The sequence below is a fragment of the Adiantum capillus-veneris genome, chromosome 15 (genome assembly GCF_014529385.1).
Source record: "Adiantum capillus-veneris isolate H3 chromosome 15, ASM1452938v2, whole genome shotgun sequence".
Classification (NCBI taxonomy): domain Eukaryota; kingdom Viridiplantae; phylum Streptophyta; class Polypodiopsida; order Polypodiales; family Pteridaceae; genus Adiantum; species Adiantum capillus-veneris.
In genome coordinates, this window is record NC_140945.1 from 14,777,260 (window position 1) to 14,795,849 (window position 18,590).

At 45.0% G+C, this 18,590-nt stretch overlaps 1 protein-coding gene across 3 annotated transcripts in view; it reads left to right on the forward strand.

Moving 5' to 3' along the window:
- The first annotated feature begins 383 nt into the window (after window positions 1-383).
- The window catches only part of LOC147440309 (vacuolar protein sorting-associated protein 26A-like), a 59,411-nt gene continuing 41,204 nt past the window's right edge, over window positions 384-18,590 (forward strand). Inside the window, exons 1-6 of one of the 3 annotated variants that reach the window (XR_015190375.1) lie at window positions 384-600; window positions 688-742; window positions 16,416-16,490; window positions 16,573-16,647; window positions 16,723-16,795; window positions 17,057-17,101. Coding sequence is in view for 2 of the 3 variants with exons in the window: in XM_086530085.1 (XP_086386211.1) it covers window positions 740-742; window positions 16,416-16,490; window positions 16,573-16,647; window positions 16,723-16,795; window positions 17,057-17,101 (271 nt within the window). In the remaining variant the exon portion in view is untranslated. The remainder of the gene's footprint in view (window positions 601-687; window positions 743-16,415; window positions 16,491-16,572; window positions 16,648-16,722; window positions 16,796-17,056; window positions 17,102-18,590) is intronic. The other 2 variants (XM_086530085.1, XM_086530084.1) reach the window with 2 other exon arrangements.

Below are 18,590 nucleotides of genomic sequence, written 5' to 3' on the forward strand. Positions count from 1 at the left end.
GGGTCCAGGTTGAGCTGGATGCCCTTCCCCTCACTTGCTTAGGGTAATAATGGAGATGGGTGTCAACAACCCCTTGTTTTGGTCTCACCCCGGGACCTCCTTTTTTATGGAGCAAAGTTTGGATACTCCCCCATTTTTATGGAGCTCTCACCTACTACACCACCCTCTTGTATAGATGGTCCCATGAAGGATACCCACGTATGGAGCCTACACTTGCGAGCTCACGTTTTATGGACCCTTCTTGAGCTGCCCCTGCATGCTTCGCTACCCCAAATGCTACATCCCCCACTCCTGGTGTATCCAATTTAGAACTCTGTGGCTAAGCAGATGTAATATTTGATTCTGTCTAATATAAATTCACCGCGCTTATGGTAAGGGGGAAAAAAAAAAAGCCCGTGCGCACTCCCTTAAATGCTTCGTGTCAATTAGTGATCAGGACAACACAAATTTTTGATCGAGATCGTTCGCAGTTTGCGGCAGTGCAAGGGAGCAGCTGCTTGTAAAACTGAAGGTCGAGCTGACATGGTTCGAAGGCGATGAAGGTGGGCGCCTCTCTTTGATTTTCATCGCTTATCGGCCCCCTGTTGTCCCTTTACTCAGGTCAAATGCTTTACCCCGGGCTTTGAGAAGATCTGGAGGTTTGTTTCTGTTATGCGTTTCCTTACTATGATTTCTTTTTTGTGGCAGTTGGCTGATTTCAACTCTCAGCAGGTGCCTGTTTCGAGTTGTTTGCTGCAAAATGGTATTTCCTGCCCATTATTAGTAGTTGTTGGTTGACAGCAATGCATGCTTACATGTCCGCATTGTGCAAGCGAACATGGGTGATTGCCCTTACATGTTGCCTTGCATGGATATAAGTACTTGTGGCTTAATCCATTGGTTAAAGCTTTTAAATCCTGGTTGTGACTGAAATGTGACTGGTGCTTTGCATTGCATCATGTAGGACTTAGATTTACACGGATAATTCTTCAAACAGAATAAAAGATAATGGAGAGATGGCGATTGAAATCTGGCCATCTCTATAAACGGGGAGCAGAAAGTCTAGTTTGTGTAAATATGCGATGAAGAAATGTAATCTTGCCTTGGCTATATTTCCATGTGTCCCTCTTGTCGTTTTTGATGCATGGAAAGATGGATGTATTGATGCCACTATTGAGGTTGTGAAGAGTTTGTTTATTTGCCGTCTTTGTAAAGGATGTTGAAGCTTTTGTTTGGAGTTGCACGTTGCAAGAAAGGGATGATGATCTACAAAACATCTTGGCTCAATTTGACCCCCTTCCAATCCCAATTGGACCTCGAGAGAATTTAATCTTATTCTCATCAATCAACCTAAAGTTGTTAGCTGGGATGCAAGGATGAGGAGCTTGATTTGAAGAGCTCTTGGAAAAAAACTTTGAAGTTCGTATCATTACATTATTTATAGGCAAATAGCAGCTGGCTAGAGTTTTCTTGTCTACCATCTTAAATGAAAAGGATGATGAGCTTGATTTGAAGAACTCTTTGGAAACGTTCGTATTATTAGATTATTCGTAGGCAAATACATGATCGATAAGTGGGAGTATTATTTGTTGGGTAAAGATCTCCGTGGTGTGCATTTGCCTCCAACAAATGGTATCAGAGATTGACCTCTTCAACTTTGGACTTGCCTTTGTTCTCTTTCTTGCCTTATCATCCTTATATTGTTTTAATAACTCTCAACAATATTTCTTTCTTTTTGTAATGAAAGCATTTAGTATCTTTCTTGTCTGGGGATTGATTGCAATTATATCGCAAGTCGCCGACGAAGGTACCGTCTCCAATGCTGTAGCAGTCCAAAATAACCGCTTAGACAACCACCGGACGGTGTCCTGACTAGCAAGGGAAGGATCAACTGCACAAAGGGCAAAAAATCAGCCTGCTGTCCGCCCAAAAAACGCTGCAAAGGGAGCTGAAAACGCTGCTGTAACAGAGATTTCAGCGTGCCTCTATACCACCGAAACGGTACGGGAGCATTGCAGAGTGTCAGAGGAGGGGGTTCTCGCACTTCTCAGCCGTCGAGGGGCTGAAAACAAAGAAAAAACATCAAGTTATCAAAGCCAAAATAGTGCCGATTTTGGGGGATACCTGACGATAGGTGTAGATCTGCAAGTTCCCGGCAGTAGAAGACTCTCTAGGCAAGTGAAAGCCGCTTCCTCGAGTGCGTACGGGCAGCGTTGTGTAGAAAACGCATCCGGTCTTCAAAAACGCAAACAGCCCCAAAAACGCAAGCAGGTCCAAAAAATACAAGGCTGATCTGTTGCGATTTCCTGCTAGGGGGGTAAGCACTAGGGAGTGTAGATCAAGGCTCGCAATGCAAAAACGCTAGGCTCCCGACAAAGAAACATTAGGTTGTTGTTGCACTTTTCTGCGATGGAAAGGGCCAAAAATACTAGCGCTAGCCTCAGGAGGTGGGATGTGAGAGTGAGCAGTAGAGTGTTAGCCACGCGCGGTGAAAACGAGAGAGAGAGAGAGAGAGAGAGAGAGAGAGAGAGAGAGAGAGAGAGAGAGAGAGAGAGAGAGAGAGAGAGAGAGAGAGAGAGAGAGAGAGAGAGAGAGAGAGAGAGAGAAAACACAAGTGCTCTGCAAATGATGCTCTCAATACACAATGTATGACTACAAGACCCTAACCATTAACCATTCTATTTATAGAATGTTAGGTTGAGGTAGGGCAAAATGTGTTAACTGGTGCAGAAAACATAAAAGCCAAAAATGGCTAAAAAATGTGTGCACCCAGCCAGGCTCAGAAAATGACCAGCACGACACGTGCTAAAAGTGTCTGCCCATGCAATCTACGTGATGTGCGATGGGTGGCCAACCGGGGACAATTACTAGCTGTACAAAATGGCGAAGCAACGGTGGTGTAACTTTAACAAGTGTCACCCTTGGTCATCCGAAGGTGGTTCAAGTCGGTTCTCACATCTCGTTCGTACTATTGAGTGAGCCATGAAGAAATAAAGAGGTTCTCGAATTTCAGCCACTGTCAGTGCTTCTTTTGTAACAAAAGAGTGGACGACCATGTTCATGCATTGCCTTTCAAAAAGGATGCTGCCTGTCTAATCTTGGAGTGCTCTGTATAGTAGTGTCTAGAAAATGCTATACAAACTGTTGGATAAAGGCTAAAGCCTTAGGAGCATCTTGAAACCTTGAAAAGGTTTTAAACTTTACTACTTGTCCACCCTCTTTGAATTCCTTGGCCTTTTTGTCCTTGTCGTCGAGAAAATAGTGCTTCCTTTGTGAATAATACATATAGTCCGCTCGTCGTTTCTTACCCTTTCTGTCCTGATCACTCGAGTTAGAGAAGGATGAGCTATCCGAGCTGTTAGAAGAAGATGAGGACGAACTGAACAATGCTTCAAAGCGTACACGCTTTTTCTGTTTTCTTGCTTTCTCAAAATAGGATTTTTGGCCCAAGTAACCAGGCAAATCAATTCCCTTGTTACGTTTCTTCAGTTGCTTCTCCTTTGACTTAAATAATTGGTTGACTCGTTTTTCGACAATGTCCTGAGTTCATCTTCAGTAAACATCCTTGGAGTAGGAGGTTTCTTGATTGCCGGTTTTATTGATGACTCAATGGCTTTCTGCCAATGATATGCACTTCATCCATTGGGTGTCGGGTCAAAAATTTAGCATACTGTGGGTCCTTGGAAAACTGGAGCATTTGCTTTGCGCACTCATCAACCTGCTCTTGACATTGCATCTTCATGAGTTGATACTGCGTAGGCCGAGGTGGCCCGTACTCGTTCTCTGCTAGTCCGCTTGGATTTTCTGTACCGCCTCCTGTTTCCGAGGTGGCAGGAGGAGTCGTCTGATTCTTGCCTGAATCCATGCGTGTCACGAGAAGAAGGATTGGATTTCTCGGTAGAAGAGAAATCGGCTGTGCTTTGATACCATTGTCATAGGCTTGGGCACCCCAAGCCGAGAATTTGACACGATAGACGTAAGAATTACTTAAAATACTTCACAACTTTAAATCACAATTCAATTCAAGACGACACGACCCGGCGTAGTTCCGTGCCTAGAGGTAGTGGCCCCAAAAATTGGCACCCATTTTGGCATTTCTTTATTATATTAAATCTCGAGCAAAGTACAACTCGCGTAGGGGCCCTCTACTCTTAGACTCTGCGTCCAGATGCTCTGAAGAGTGAGGCCCTTTGGGTCCTTCTATTCTTACAAGGGATGCCAAAAGTAGAGTCCCAAAGCAGTTTAACTCAAAAGCAAATTGTCCCAAAAGCAATAATCCCAAAAGCAATTGGTTCCCAAAAGCAACTGGCTCCAAAAGCTGCCATAAAAAGCACGAGTGCAATGTACGCAATTCCGCACAGCGTTGCCACGTCAACAGCTAGAGTGAAACACGAAAATCCGTCCATTTTGCCATGTCAGCCTGCTAGCACGTTTTGCGGGATTCCGTACTGTTGCCAACTCTTTGCCACATCATCAAGTCTGCTCGAGTGGTCATGCCACATCATCACTTTGTGACGAGTGCAGAAAAGTGGAAGTTGTACTTGCAGAAAGAGCTGGACAGAGCTCTTGAAAAGTAGACGAACCAGATAAGGAAAGGCTTCAAGCACTCTCGGAAGAAGAGGAAATCGGTGGATTTCCACGGTTACTCGGGCTGGAAGTCAAGTTTTGAGGTGGCAAGCAAATCCAAGAAGCGTGCTCGTCTCAAGGATGACTAAGATTTTTCCGTCTTTAGAGAGTTTCGACAATTCGTCGGCCTCTAGTTCCAAAGAGGATGAGAAAAGGCGGAATTAGCGGAGAAAGAGAAAGAAAAGCAGATTTCTGAAAAAGTCTAGCTTGCATGGGAGGCCATCTAGCAGTTCGGAGGAGGAGAGTCTGTCTTCTTCTGACAGTGAGCAGATGAGCAAGAAGACCAAGCAGTTCAAGGAAGGGGGTCAGTCCGTTAGGTTTGAGACGTTTTCAGGCTACCAAGACACCCATCGAGCCCTTGAGTTTGTACAATAGTTTGAGGTCGCCTTCTTTGGAGGTTGGTTCATGGAACACTCGGTGCGAAGGGTGGCATCTCTTGAGAGTGACTAAGAAAGATACATTGGATGATTACTGCCAGAGGTTTTGGGATACGTCACAAGACGGGCACACGTGCCAATAAAAAAGAACAGACTGAACATACTTCAATAACAATTGAATTGAAAGAGAGAGACGACACGCGAGACGGAGTGGTGGAATTCCACCCCAGAGAGTATTGGCCCCAAACCTTGGCGCCCCTTTCGGTATTTCTTTATATTGCATCAACACAGTACAAGCCGGTACTCCAGACTCTGCACCTTCTCCAGGAAGCATGCCAGAGAATGAGCCCTAACTTCATATTTAAAGGCCCTTGGCCTGAAAAGCAGTTACAATGAAAAGCCTTCAAAACTCAAAAGCATCTGGTCCAAAAGCAATGCTCAAAAGCTGCCAGCGTAAATCACGGAAATCCGTACAGGCTGCCACGTCATGAGCCAGTGCAAAACGCGGAAATCTGTACAGCATGCCACGTCATCATGACAGTGCAATTTTTGGAAATCTGCCACGTCATCAGTTTTTGCGTGTGTGCTGGTCCTGCTTTATTTCAATCCTTTATGTCACTTGGGGCCCCATCAGACGGGGTCCCCATAAGTTGGGTGGACTTCTTTTGTTACTTGTTCTTCTTAGGGTTTAGGCCCCTCGATTAACATCTGCAAGTTGACTCCATTCTTCGACTCCATTCTTCAGGGCTTTGACACGTCAGCAGTTTGTTACATTTCCGACAATTGCGCTGACATGATGACGTGGCATGCTGTACGGATTTCCGCATTTTGCGCTAGCTGATGACGTGGCAGGCTGTACGGATTTCCATGATTTACGCTGGCAGCTTTTGAGCATTGCTTTTGGACCAGATGCTTTTGAGATTTGAAGGCTACTCACTGTAACTGCTTTTCAGGCCAAGGGCCTTTAAATATGAGGTTAGGGCTAATTCTCGGCATGCTTCCTGGAGAAGGTGCAGAGTTTGGAGTATCGGCTTGTACTGTGTTGATGCAATATAAAGAAATACCGAAAGGGGCGCCAAGGTTTGGGGCCAATACTTTGTGGGGTGGAATTCGGCCACTCCGTGTCACGTGTCGTCTCTCTTTTTCAGTTCAGTTTTTATTGAAGTGTTAAAAGTCTGTTCAGTCTGTTCTTTTCTATTGGCATGTGGTGCCCGTCTTGGGATAGTGGTATCAGAGCATCAGGCATGTGCTTTTTTGAAAGCATACCGGTCCTACAAAAGAACAGACTGAACATACTTTTAACACTTCAATAACAACTGAACTGAAAGAGAGGCGACATGCGACACTGAGTGGCGGAATCCCACCCCGAAGAGTATTGGCCCCAAACCCTGGCGCCCCTTTCGGTATTTCTTTATATTGCATCAACACAGTACAAGCCGGTACTCCAAACTGTGCACCTTCTCCAGGAAGCATGCCAGAGAATGAGCCCTAACCTCATATTTAAAGGCCCTTGGCCTGAAAAGCAATTACAGTGAAAAGCCTTCAAAACTCAAAAAGCATCTGGTCCAAAAGCAATGCTCAAAAGCTACCAGTGTAAATCATGGAAATCCGTACAACCTGCCACGTCATTAGCCAGTGCAAAACGCGAAAATTTGTACAACATGCCATGTCATCATGTCAGCGCAATTTTCAAAAATTTGCCATGTCATTAGTTTTTGCGTGTGTGCGGGTCCTGCTTTATTTTAATCCTGTCACTTGGGGCCCCATCGGATGGGGTCCCCCATAAGTTGGGTGGACTTCTTCTGTTACTTGTTCTTCTTTGGGTTTAGGCCCCTCGGCCGACATATGCAAGTTGGCTCCATTCTTCAGGGCTTTGACACGTCAATAGTTTGTTACAAGATACTTATTTGCCAGTGTCTTCGTTTTGAAAGATTACTTTGAGAGACTAGAATGAGCGCTTTTGCTATGGTTTGCCAAAAGAGATTCGAGAGTATTGTCTAAACCAAAAGTCTGACTCTATTCAAAGACTTATGGGACATGCTTAGCAAGGATTTGGAATGCATGCCGGCTCATTGACTTATCCTATGGACAGGATAGTATCCACCTCAACAGGGCAAGAGTTTGCCAGTGAAGAGAACGATTCAGGGGAACCGTGTCACAACGTGGCATGATCACCCAGATAGATTCCAAATAAAATGTCATAAGGGTTCCCGTCCGATGAGGCCGAGGGGGAAACAAAGAATTAAAGAATTGAAGCTCCAAGTTGTACCAACTTATGTTACCCCGGCCGAGGGGCCTAAAACCCTAAAAGGCTAAAAGACCAGAATCTTGCACTCTGAAAGAGAGTTCTGTAAATCGCGCTGACATGCTGACGTGGCAGATCGTGCGGATGCGGACGTGGCAGGCTGTACGAAAATTCCGCGTTTTGCGTTGGCTATGCCACATGGTAGGCTGTACGGATTTTTGTGATTCACGCTGGCAGCTTTTGGGAGTAGACGCTTTTGGGATTGACTGCTTTTGAACTGATTGCTTTTGGGGCATCCCTTGTAAGAATAAAAGAGCCTTGCAGCCTCACTCTGTAGAGCATCTGGACGCATAGTCTGAGAGCAGAGTCCCCTCGGGAGTTGTACTTTGCAATGTTTAATGATAAAGAAATACCGAAAGGGGCGCCAGATTGTGGGGCCAATACCTTTGGGCGCGGAACTATGCCGGGCTGTGTCGACTCTCTCTCTCTCCCCCCCTCTATTAAAGTTCATTGATTTTGAAGTTTCTGTTCGTGTTTTGCTATTGATTTCTCGCTTGGAGTGTCCACTCAAAAAGATTCTTCTTCTATGGAAGATTGGATCCCTTTTGCAGCACACAAATTCTCGAGGAGAACACGACTTTCATTATTCTTCTACGGAGGATTCGATACCTTCTGCAGCGCGCACAGATTCTCGAGGAGAACACGACAGAACAATTGAGATTTTATCTATATGTGAAAGAATCTTCGTGTCCTTCACACACACAGGCTAATTTGCGAGCTGATGACTTGGCAACTGCTGTATGGATTTCCGGATTTTACGTTGGGCTGTTGACATGGCAGATTGTACGGAATTCTGTGTTTTACATTGGCTGTTGACGTGTCATAGCTGTACGGATTTTCGTAAAACGCGTTGGCAGCTTTTTAGGTGCATCGCTATCACTGCTTTTCATGTAACTGCTTTTGAGGCCAAGGGCCTTTAAATATGTGCAGAGGACTCATTCTCTGGCACGCTTCGGTGTGAAGGTGCAGAGCGCGAGTACCAGCATTGTACTGAGTTCAAGTAATGTAAAGAAATACCGAAAGGGGCGCCAAGGTTTGGGGCCAATACTGTCTGGGGTGGAACTTCGCTACTCCCCGCGTGGTCTCTCTTTTTCAGTTCAGTTGTTATTGAAGTGCTAAAAGTCTGTTCAGTCTGTTCTTTTCTATTGGCACGTGGTGCCCGTCTTGTGACAGTGGTATCAGAGCATTAGGGGTGTGCTTTTCTGAAAGCATACCGGTCCTACAAAAGAGCAGACAGAGCTAACCGACGCTTCCAAAGGCTAATGGAATTGTATTTGAAGAATCTTTGTGCTTCGACCCCGTACTTATTAGCCACTCCCACCCTTACTTCATTGCGCATGTCTTACAGGGCATAAGCCATAAAGATCACTTGCAAGAGAAGGATCCAAGATTTGTTTCGAGTCACTGTTTTTTTCTCAGAAGCAGTGCCATACAGAGGTTGATGTCTATAGCTACCAAGCCGCACACCCCAAGGACTTGGCAAGCTTTCAAGAAAATTTTTGCCGGAAGTTATATGGTTTTTGGCAGCTTCTGGCAGAGTGGGGTATCCTGAAATGCTTGCCACGAAAACCCTTGGAGATTACAACTTGAAACTTCTCGACATCTCTCAACAGGTCTCTTCTTGAGCTGATAACCTTGGAGGTCCAATGTGATTGCTATGTCTTGAGACTACCATGTGATTGCTATGTCTTGAGACTACCATCGCCGCCACAAGGACAATGTCTGTCCAAGGATTGATAGATCATGCGGCAATCAACTACCAACTTTTTGGAAAAAACCTAACCCTAATTTTTGGTGCAGGTTTCAGGATGGAAAGTGAGTCGACTTTTCGAGTTCGACTGATGTCGAGATTGCTTTTTAAGTTTGAGTTCTGTTTGGAACTTGTTTGGTGATCCTGTTTGGAATTTGTTTGAAATGGATGGTATCTGTTTTGAACTTGTCTTGGTGCCGATTTGAATTGTTTTGACTATGGTTTTAATACTGGTTTCAATGATTGGTGATTTTTACTCCCGGGTGGAGTACTGAGAAATGATGTTTGAGAATGCTTGTACTCATGGCCCGGACCTTGTGGTTATTTGCGGAGGGAGTATTGAATGCTTGAAAAATATTCTTGTTGTTACTCTCAGCCAGGACCTGGATGGTTATGCAGGAGGAGTATTAAGAAGTCTGAGTAGTGGTTACTCTCAGCACCTCCAAATGATGCAGGCTGCGGTCTGGGGGGTGTTTGGTTGTAAAAGGCCTCTATATCTCCCGGCCCGGCCCTTGTTAGGTTATGCGAGAGGAGTGATGAGGGAGTCGTTGAATATCTCCCGGCCTGGACCTTGTTAGGTTAATCGGGAGGAGTGTTCATCTGCGACTTTATGTTGCTATGTCTTGTAACATGCATTTGTGTTGCATTGTGATGTGCCAAGCACTAAATATTCCTTTTTGGATGAGATACTTCTGGGAAGCCAACAACCCAAGATATCAAGAGTTCCGATCTGAAATGAGACTCCTTATTGGATGAGATTCTTCTAGGAAGCCAACGACCCAGGAAATCAAGAGCTCCAATTTGGATTGAGAAAACTGATTGTCCCTCGGAAAAGAAATTTTTAAGTCAACTTGAGTTGTTTTGCAGATATGCTGTAATCGCGAACGATTACTTTCTTTCAAGGAGGAGGGATGTCACAAATTGTTGCCGTGTCAAGCCACTGAAGAACGGGGCCAACCTGCAGATCCCGGCCGAGTAGTCTAAACCCTAAGAAGCAAAAGCAATAGAAGAAGCGGAAGAAGTTCCCACCAACTTATGGGACCTCGTTCGATGTGGCCCAAGTGACATAAAGGCATTAAAATAAAGCTGGACCCAACACACACACATACACACACATGCTAATTTGCGAGCTGATGACATGGCAGTTGCTGTACGGATTTCCGGATTTTACGTTGGACCCTTGATGTGGTAGATTGTACGGATTTTCGCGTTTTACGTTGGTTGTTGACATGGCAGGCTGTACGGATTTCTGTAAAAGGCGCTAGCAGCTTTTTAGGTGCAACGCTTTTGAACTAGATGCTTTTGAGTTTACTGCTTTTCATGTAACTGCTTTTGAGGCCAAGGGCCTATAAATATGTGCAGAGGGCTCATTCTCTAGCACGCTTCAGTGTGAAGGTGCAGAGCACGAGTACTGGCATTGTACTGAGCTCAAGTAATATAAAGAAATACCGAAAACGGCGCCAAGGCTTGGGGCCAATACTCTCTGGGGTGGAACTTCATCAGTCCTCGTGTTGTCTCTCTTTTTCAGTTCAGTTGTTATTGAAGTGCTAAAAGTCTGTTCAGTCTGTTCTTTCTATTGGCACGTGGTGCCCGTCTTGTGACATTTGGCTATTTCCGTGATACATCATCAAAGCTTTGGGGTTATGGTAGATCAATACGTCACAAATCCTGATTTTTGCAGACATCTTTAACCGGTTGTAGATTGGGGAGACAATTGCAGGCTATTCCGTACGGGACGGCTATTTGATGCGGAAAACGATGTTGTGTGCTACACAGTCTTTAAGGGAAAAGGTTTTGAGAGAGTGCCATTGTCCACTTTTTTTCCGGCCACCGCGACATAGATACCACCTTGAAGGGTGTTGAGCGTTACTTTTACTGCTTGAGGCTCAAAAAGGATGTGGACGAGTTTGTTTGCAGTTGCTTAGTATGACAAAAAGTCAAGTTTGACAAGCATAAGGCACCGGGATTTCTACAGCCTGTACCCATATCCTCCCGTCCCTGCATGGATTTTATTTTCGATCTTCCCAAGACTCAAAGTGGGCAGGATGGCATTTGGACAGTCATTGACAGATTCAGTAAACAGGCTCACTTCACTTCTGTAAAGTAGATAGTTAAGCCAAATCATTGTGCGAAAGTGTTTGTCTCACAGATTTTCCGATTACTTGGCATGCGTGAGTCCATTGTTTCGGACATAGATCCCCGGTTTACTACTTTGTTTTGGAGGGTAATCTCGGAGAGCATTGGCACACGATTGCAGTTCTCATCCTCATTCCACCCACAGACAGGTGGACAATTTGAGATAGCCAATTTAGTGGTTTTGGATTTGTTGAAGCCTTATATTTACGATTAGAAGACTCAATGGGAAAAGTATTTGCCCTTGGTGGAGTTTGCTTGAAATAACACAGTTTATTTTTCGATGGGGAAGGCGTTATTTGAGGTAATTGAGAATAACAACGGTTTTGTTGTGGTTTGCCAAACGAGATTCCTGACTATTGTTTGAACCAGAAGTCTGACTCCATTTAGAGACTTTTGGGACATGCTAAGCAACGATTTTGAATGCATGCTGGCTCATTGACTCATCTTACAGACAGGATAGTATTCACCTCAACAAGGCAAGAGTCTGCTAGATTGAGGAGGATGAATCAGGAGAACCGGATGACAACTCCTCATAGGATTCTGGAAAAAATCAAATGGTAGCACATCCGAAGGTTCGGACGAACTAAGGGAACCAGATGCAAGTTTATCAGAGGATCCCGGAGAAAGGGAATCAGATTATAGTACGTCTCAGGGTTCCGATGACTGAGATTGACGTGCCAATGGACAGGGAAAGCTAGCGAAGCTACCCACACGTCCCATGGCAATCAACTGGTAGATCAGAGAATTCCCCAGACTTAGGATAAGATTTTTTGAAGCGGATCAATATATAAGAGATTTGCACACTGCTTTTACCAAAGTTCGCGAGGCTCTTGAGAAGTCTCAAGCACAGCAGCTAATAGGCATCGACGCGACTTGCAGTTGTAGGAAGATGATTGGGTGCTCCTACGGTTTGAGAAGGCACGCCTGAGGAAACGAAAGGGAAAGTAGCGGCTTTTTTCAAAGCTAAGTATGCGATATTATGGCCCCTTCGAGATTCAAGAGAAGGTAAGTGATGTATCCTTTACACTGAAGTTGCCAGATACTTGGAAGATTCACAATGCTTTTCATGTGAGTCTCTTGAAACCTTCAAGGGTGAGGTGCCAGTCGACAGGGAGCCTCAGGAGCAACCTGAAGTACAAGAGAGCAAGGAGATTCTCATTCCAGAATAGATATTGGTTGCAAGGAAAGGAAAGAGAAAGGTAAAGTGAACGACGGTTCTTAGTTAAGAACTATCCGGCATTGGACGCGAAGTGGATGGAGGAGGAGAAACTAGCAAATACTCGTCAGATTTGGAACTTTACCTTGAGGCTTTCGGTCTTCTAGATGCGATTGCTAAACACGTTGCCGAGAGATCATGGTCCGAGATCTCGATGGACTTTCTGTGATTTGATTTGAACGTGATTTGAATGTTCAGGGACTATCGTCTTTGTGCAAGTGCTGGATTTGTGTCGTCTAGTGCGTCAGTGATTAGAGTCAGTGTCTATTGAGCTGGTTTGTGGCTTATGTCTGATTTTGCAGGCGTAATCGAGGGTGGTTACAATTCTTTCAAGAGGGGTGTAAATTGATGATGTGGCATGACCACTCAGACAGATTCCAGATAAAATGTCTAAAGGGGTCCCGTCCCATGGGGCCCAGGAGGGACAAAGAATTAAAGAACTAAAGCTCAAAGTTGTACCAACTTATCGTACCCCGGCCGAGGAGCCTAAATTTTAAAACCCTAAAAGACCAGAAGCTTGCACTTTGAAAGAGAGCTTTGTAAATCGCGTTGACATGCTGACGTGGTAGATCGTACGGATGCTGACGTGGCAGGCTGTATGGAAATTCCGCGTTTTGCGCTGGCTGTGCCACGTGGCAGGTTGTACGGATTTTCGCGATTCACGTTGGCAGCTTTTGGGATTGACTGCTTTTGAAGTGATTGCTTTTGGGGCATCCCTTATAAGAATAAAAGAGCCTTGAGGCCTCACTCTGCAGGACGCAGAGTCTAAGAGCAAGGTTCCTCGGGAGTTGTACTTTGCAATGATTAATGATAAAGAAATACTGAAAGGGGCGCCAAACTTTGGGGCCAATACATGTGGACACTAGGCTTGGCGAATTATTATTTTTTAGTGGCTGGTCACACAGGAGTGTTGTGGGGGACTTGGCTTGCACATGGTGGACATGGTTGTGGACATCCTGTAGAGGCTTAGAGGTACCGCCTTTGGGATGACCCTCATGCCCACCAGATTTGGCTCAGGATACTTCAAGTGATCGCGTCCCCTTTGCAAGAGATGAATTTAACGTCGAATGGTCAGTATGCTAGGGGCAAGCCCTTGGATATGAGACAGAGCATGACAGCTTCGGGATTTGGCTTTGGGTGGGTCAACCTCAGTAGTGTTCGATGGTTGATTTCTTAATTGTAGGCTGGGCGCTAGAGAGAGAATGCAGATGTAAGCCGATCAATAGCCTTGGCAAGTGGTTTGTATGGTGTGCCTGCTACTCTAAAGTGTTCTAGGGTAGACAGTGTCCAGAGCCTCCGACTGCGATAGTACGTGCTTTTTGGTCGAAGCTCATACACAGGCTTTGTGATGAGAGAATTTAGGGCAGCTCTGATAGTGTAGAGAGACAACGCCAGGCTTCCATAGAGTTGTGTTGTTAGGTCCTTTCTTCATGGTAGCAAGGGCATGCAGTGGCATTATCGGCCACCCATGTTACTTTTCCCTCCTCCCATTTTGTGATCTAGCCGTTGTATATTTATCTGTTCAGCACGGGAATCTCCCCCCTTGTCCGGTTCTTGTACCGTGTGCCCTCTTGATGGGGGAATTGTAGCCCATCGAGCAGTGTCACAAACGGGAGCGCATAACAATATAAAATATACTCGGATAAATAGAATTATCACTTGATACTGAAGCCAGAGGGTATAGAGAGAAATATAGAGAGAAAGAGTGAGAAGATCGACACAGTACTGGGACCAAGATGGGCTGGTCCCCCCTCCCCCCCCTAAATAGTATCGTTATTACTGAGGAGAAGTCTATACAAGCACTTGAACCGAACGTATTACCACGTTCGTTCTAGAATAAGACTTGATGGTTCCTAGAAGCCTCGACTTCCTATTCCTAGGGCAAAACCCTATTCCAAGGAACTTCCGTTCCTTATTCCAAATTCTCGAGAACCGAGGTTCTCGCCTCTGGATCTCACCTTTCAGACTCAGGGCATGGCATCCCTGCAACTCTTTTCTGTCTCTATTTTTAGAGTCCTCTTCCAATAGAACAACTGTGCTTTCTTGGACATGAAGTCCTTACTTTGGAATCTCAACTTCCGGATCACAACTTGAGAGATTACCTCCCTTGGATTCGTGGATCTACTTCCCAAATGGGTACAAAACGCTTGGGCTGATCTGGCTCTAGGGCTTTTCTCCCGTAGAGGCTCATGCCTTCCTCTGCTCCTGCTTCCTCACGAAGAGGAAGTACACCTGCAATGAAATACTGAGAGATCATAATATGAAAGTCATTACATTCACAATCTCGCTGCTCAAAACGCAGCTCAGTTCTGGAAAAAGTAATTCCCTGGAGGAAATCTCTATACAGATTCCAGAGTAACGTCTCTTCCAATCCTACACAAAGAAGAGGTGTGTTCTCGGGTTCCTTCTCGTAAATCAGCCCCGTCCATGTTGTTTATGGGCTGAAAACAGAGAAAAACAGAAACTTGTCGCGATGGAAACTTACTCCGTAGGCACTTCTTCGCGATGGAATTCACGCACTTGGTCTTGGCGTCATTTGGTACACTCGGGACAGCCATGGGCATCACCTGGTGGCATCATCTTTGCGATGGAAATTTGCAGCAGCATCACCTTCCTTCTAGCGCTGGCTTTCTCTTGCCACTAGCATTGGCTGTTTTTCTCCCTACTGTTAGTGAGAGAGGGGGCAGGAATAGGAGCCACCTTGGCAGAGAGAGAGAGAGAGAGAGAGAGAGAGAGAGAGAGAGAGAGAGAGAGAGCTGAGGCTGTGGTCTGCCAGGGCTGGCTTTCTTTTTTAATGTTTGAGTTCTCTTTTTTTTAAAAGGTTGGTTGCCCACTTATTAAATGGGCGGCCGGCCTATTAAAAAATGGTCTGAACCTGCTAAAAAAATTCAATCAAACCTTATAAGTTGAAAGCAATGCATGCACAGTACTACCGAGGCGTCCCTGGATGCAATCACATGCACAGTTGCAATGCAGACATAGACTTCCTCAGGGGAAAGCATCTACTTTCCCGAAAAGCAACCCGCTTTCTCAGAAAGCATCCGTTTTTTCCTCAAAGTTTCCTTTGAACCCATCTTCATTCAAGTGCTTGCTCATCCTTGTGCACAAATCTAACACAGTTCGGAATTTCCTTCCGACTATGGAGTATTCCCTTTCTGATGCCCCCATCACCCACCTTGTGACGCATCAAGAATACCCTCACCTAGTCCTTTCCTACTGAACTTACGATACAATCTCCTTCGTGATGCTCTATGTCACCCATCCTATGACGCATCAGAGATGTCCGTTCCCGGATGGTCGAATACTTCTTCCTGATGCTCTCTGTCACCCATACGATGTGACTCTGTCACCCATACGATGTGACACATAAGAAGTACCCGTTTCTGGTGGCCTTATAGAAGTTCCCTTTCACAGTGCTCCCGTCATTACTCTGAATGACGCACTAGAAATATCTGTACTCAGATGTCTCCAGTGAGAAAAACCCTCACTTAAAATTTCAATAATTCATTTATAATTATTTTTTTGTTAGATAAAGTCAATTTAGCAACAGACAGTTTCAAAAAACTCATAGAAGGATCTTTTCAAGCAAAAAAAAAGGAAAAAAGTAAAAAGTGCAGTTCTAATTGTTTATGTTTCAAGCATTGTGCCATGAAATGGTCACGATTTCAGAAGTTTGACTCATTTACAGTTCACTGACCATAAGCTGTGACTAAAGGATTTCTTGCAACAGGGCGTATCTTTTTGGGGTGTTCTGCAGCCTGTATTCATGTGAACTAGTTCAACTGTAATGTTTACCCTGGATTGTCTGTCATGAACATTGTTTAATTTTCTCTTTTTTCATTTGGTTTTCACCTACTTGGGTAATGATTAGTCTGCACATGGTCAAATATGTGAGGCAAACTTAGCTCGTAGGTCAATGACCAGCTAAGTTTGAGAACTCAACTGAGATGCGATTTAATTATGTACATTTTCTGATGCGGTTCTATGTTTTCTGTGCCAGCTTAACAACTTGTAAATTTTGTGCAGAATTTTATTGTTGGAGCCTTCAAGCAACCTTGTACAGTCTCAATCAAGTTTGCGGATGGAGAGACTCGAAAGCAGGTACTTGATCTACATTGATATGTATCTACCTAGTAAAGTGGAATTTGTTCTCCTTAATATTTGCCAAGTTTGCTTCTGTCAGGCTACGGTTAAAAAGGAGGGTGGGCAGTCAGTAACATGTCCGGTTTTCAACAGTAAGGAAAATGTAACAGGGGAGGTAAACGAACTTCTCTAATCTTCAAAAGGGGAAAGGATTGTGGTGGCAATTCTTACATTCAGTAGCATGATGCAGGTCCACATAGATCCTGTCTATGGCAAGAAGGTTGAGCACCTTGGGGTGAAGATCGAACTTCTGGGTCAAATAGGTAAGATAGCATTATTTCCATTTAAGAGTTTTTTTTATATAATTCGATTGGTCAATCCCCTTCTTCACATTGAGAAGTGGGAGGTGATTCAAGAGTACTGTGAGCTTTAGAATAGCAGCTTGAATCAGTGGGAGCTTTTGGTTTTGTGAGTCAATAGTCTAGTTAGCATGCATAGCAGTGAGTGACCGAGCATATTTAATCAAGTCAATTTTATTTTTTTTGTGAACTTACACAAAGGGTTTCATTTCTACTATGCTGCAGAGCTCTCTTTGGAACGAGGCCATGTTTATGATTTTACTTCTCTTGGTAAGCTGCTGGCTTTTACAGATGTAGATTTTTTTCTGAAGATTGATCATTAAATAGTACATAGGTCAGCTGGCATGTGCGCTTCAAAGTAGTGTGATGTACCTTCTGGATCAAAGTGCATGCAAACAAGCATGTGACGAGGCCTCAATTGCATGCTGAATGTTTTGATAAAAAATGGACACGTCTGTAAAAATTCAAATAAAAATTCTCTCTTGGTCTCCAGATTTTCGGTCTGGAAAAATAAAATCAGAAGGATCTCTATTAGAAGAGTCTGAAGTGGTGCCTAGAATGCTCTATGAATCTCTCTTGTTGTATCCCTTCATGCTATAAATCATCCTCCCCCCCTAGCCCCTGGCCCCTTGATTTTCTAAAAAAATCTCTCCCTTCCTCATCCTTGCCAGTGTTGCCAAAAGACTCTTTGGAGAATCTACTTTGATACTATATTGACACAGACACTACATGATGCAGCAGCAGAGGCATACCCACATACCCAGCCTAAGCAGAGACGCCGCTCGGGGAGCATGCCCCAGAACAGTTGGTATGATGAGGAATGCCGGGACACTAGAGCTAGACTTTAGAGGGAGGTGCTTTTGGGGGACATCACTCACAGACAGTCACAAATTGACTTCCGACGCCTAGTGCGGCGGAAGAAGAGGGCATTTTTGGCTCGCCTAGAGCAGGATCTATACCAGCTATTCTTGAGTCAGGACTCACGTGAGGCATGGCGGCTCTTGCAGGAGCACTCCCCCCCCCGCCATCACTTCTACAGAGGACTCGGGCCAGTACGCATCATCTCTGTACACAGTTTTTGAGCAGCCCCCCCTTCCCGATCCCCCCTATCCATGCCCACACACATGTGCTTTTTTCACCGCGGAGATGGTGAGGAAGGCCATTGACAGGATGAGGACTGGGAGAGCATACGATCATGATGGCTTAGTGGCCGAGCATTTCACGCATGCCAGAGATCTACTAGTAGAGCTTCTAGCAGTTATGTTTAACCGTACCATGTGTGAGGGCTTGCTTGATACTTGGAGCCTATCCACTATTGTACCTATCTTCAAGTCGGGAGACCCTATGGAGCTTGGGAATTATCGCACTATCATGATTGGACACACATTGGCACGGTTGTACGCATCTATTCTTGAGCAGCAGCTGAGTAGATGGGCAGAGAGAGAGGGGATATGCGCAGCCGGGCAGGCCGGGTTCAGGAGGGGTTTTTCTACTCTTGACCATATCTTGACACTTAGACCCATCATTGAGGAGGGTAGATCGTGTGGGAGACGGATCTATTGTAGCTTTGTGGATTTCCGCAAAGCATTTGACACAGTGCCAGAGCTAGATTGATGCGCAGATTACAGCAGATGGGAGTACCCACAGAGCTCATTTGGGGGGTCATGGCATTATACAGGTCAGTAGTGGGGCATGTACGCACCTCAGAGGGTCTATCCACACCGATTCACTCCACTATTGGGGTGAAGCAGGGCTGCCC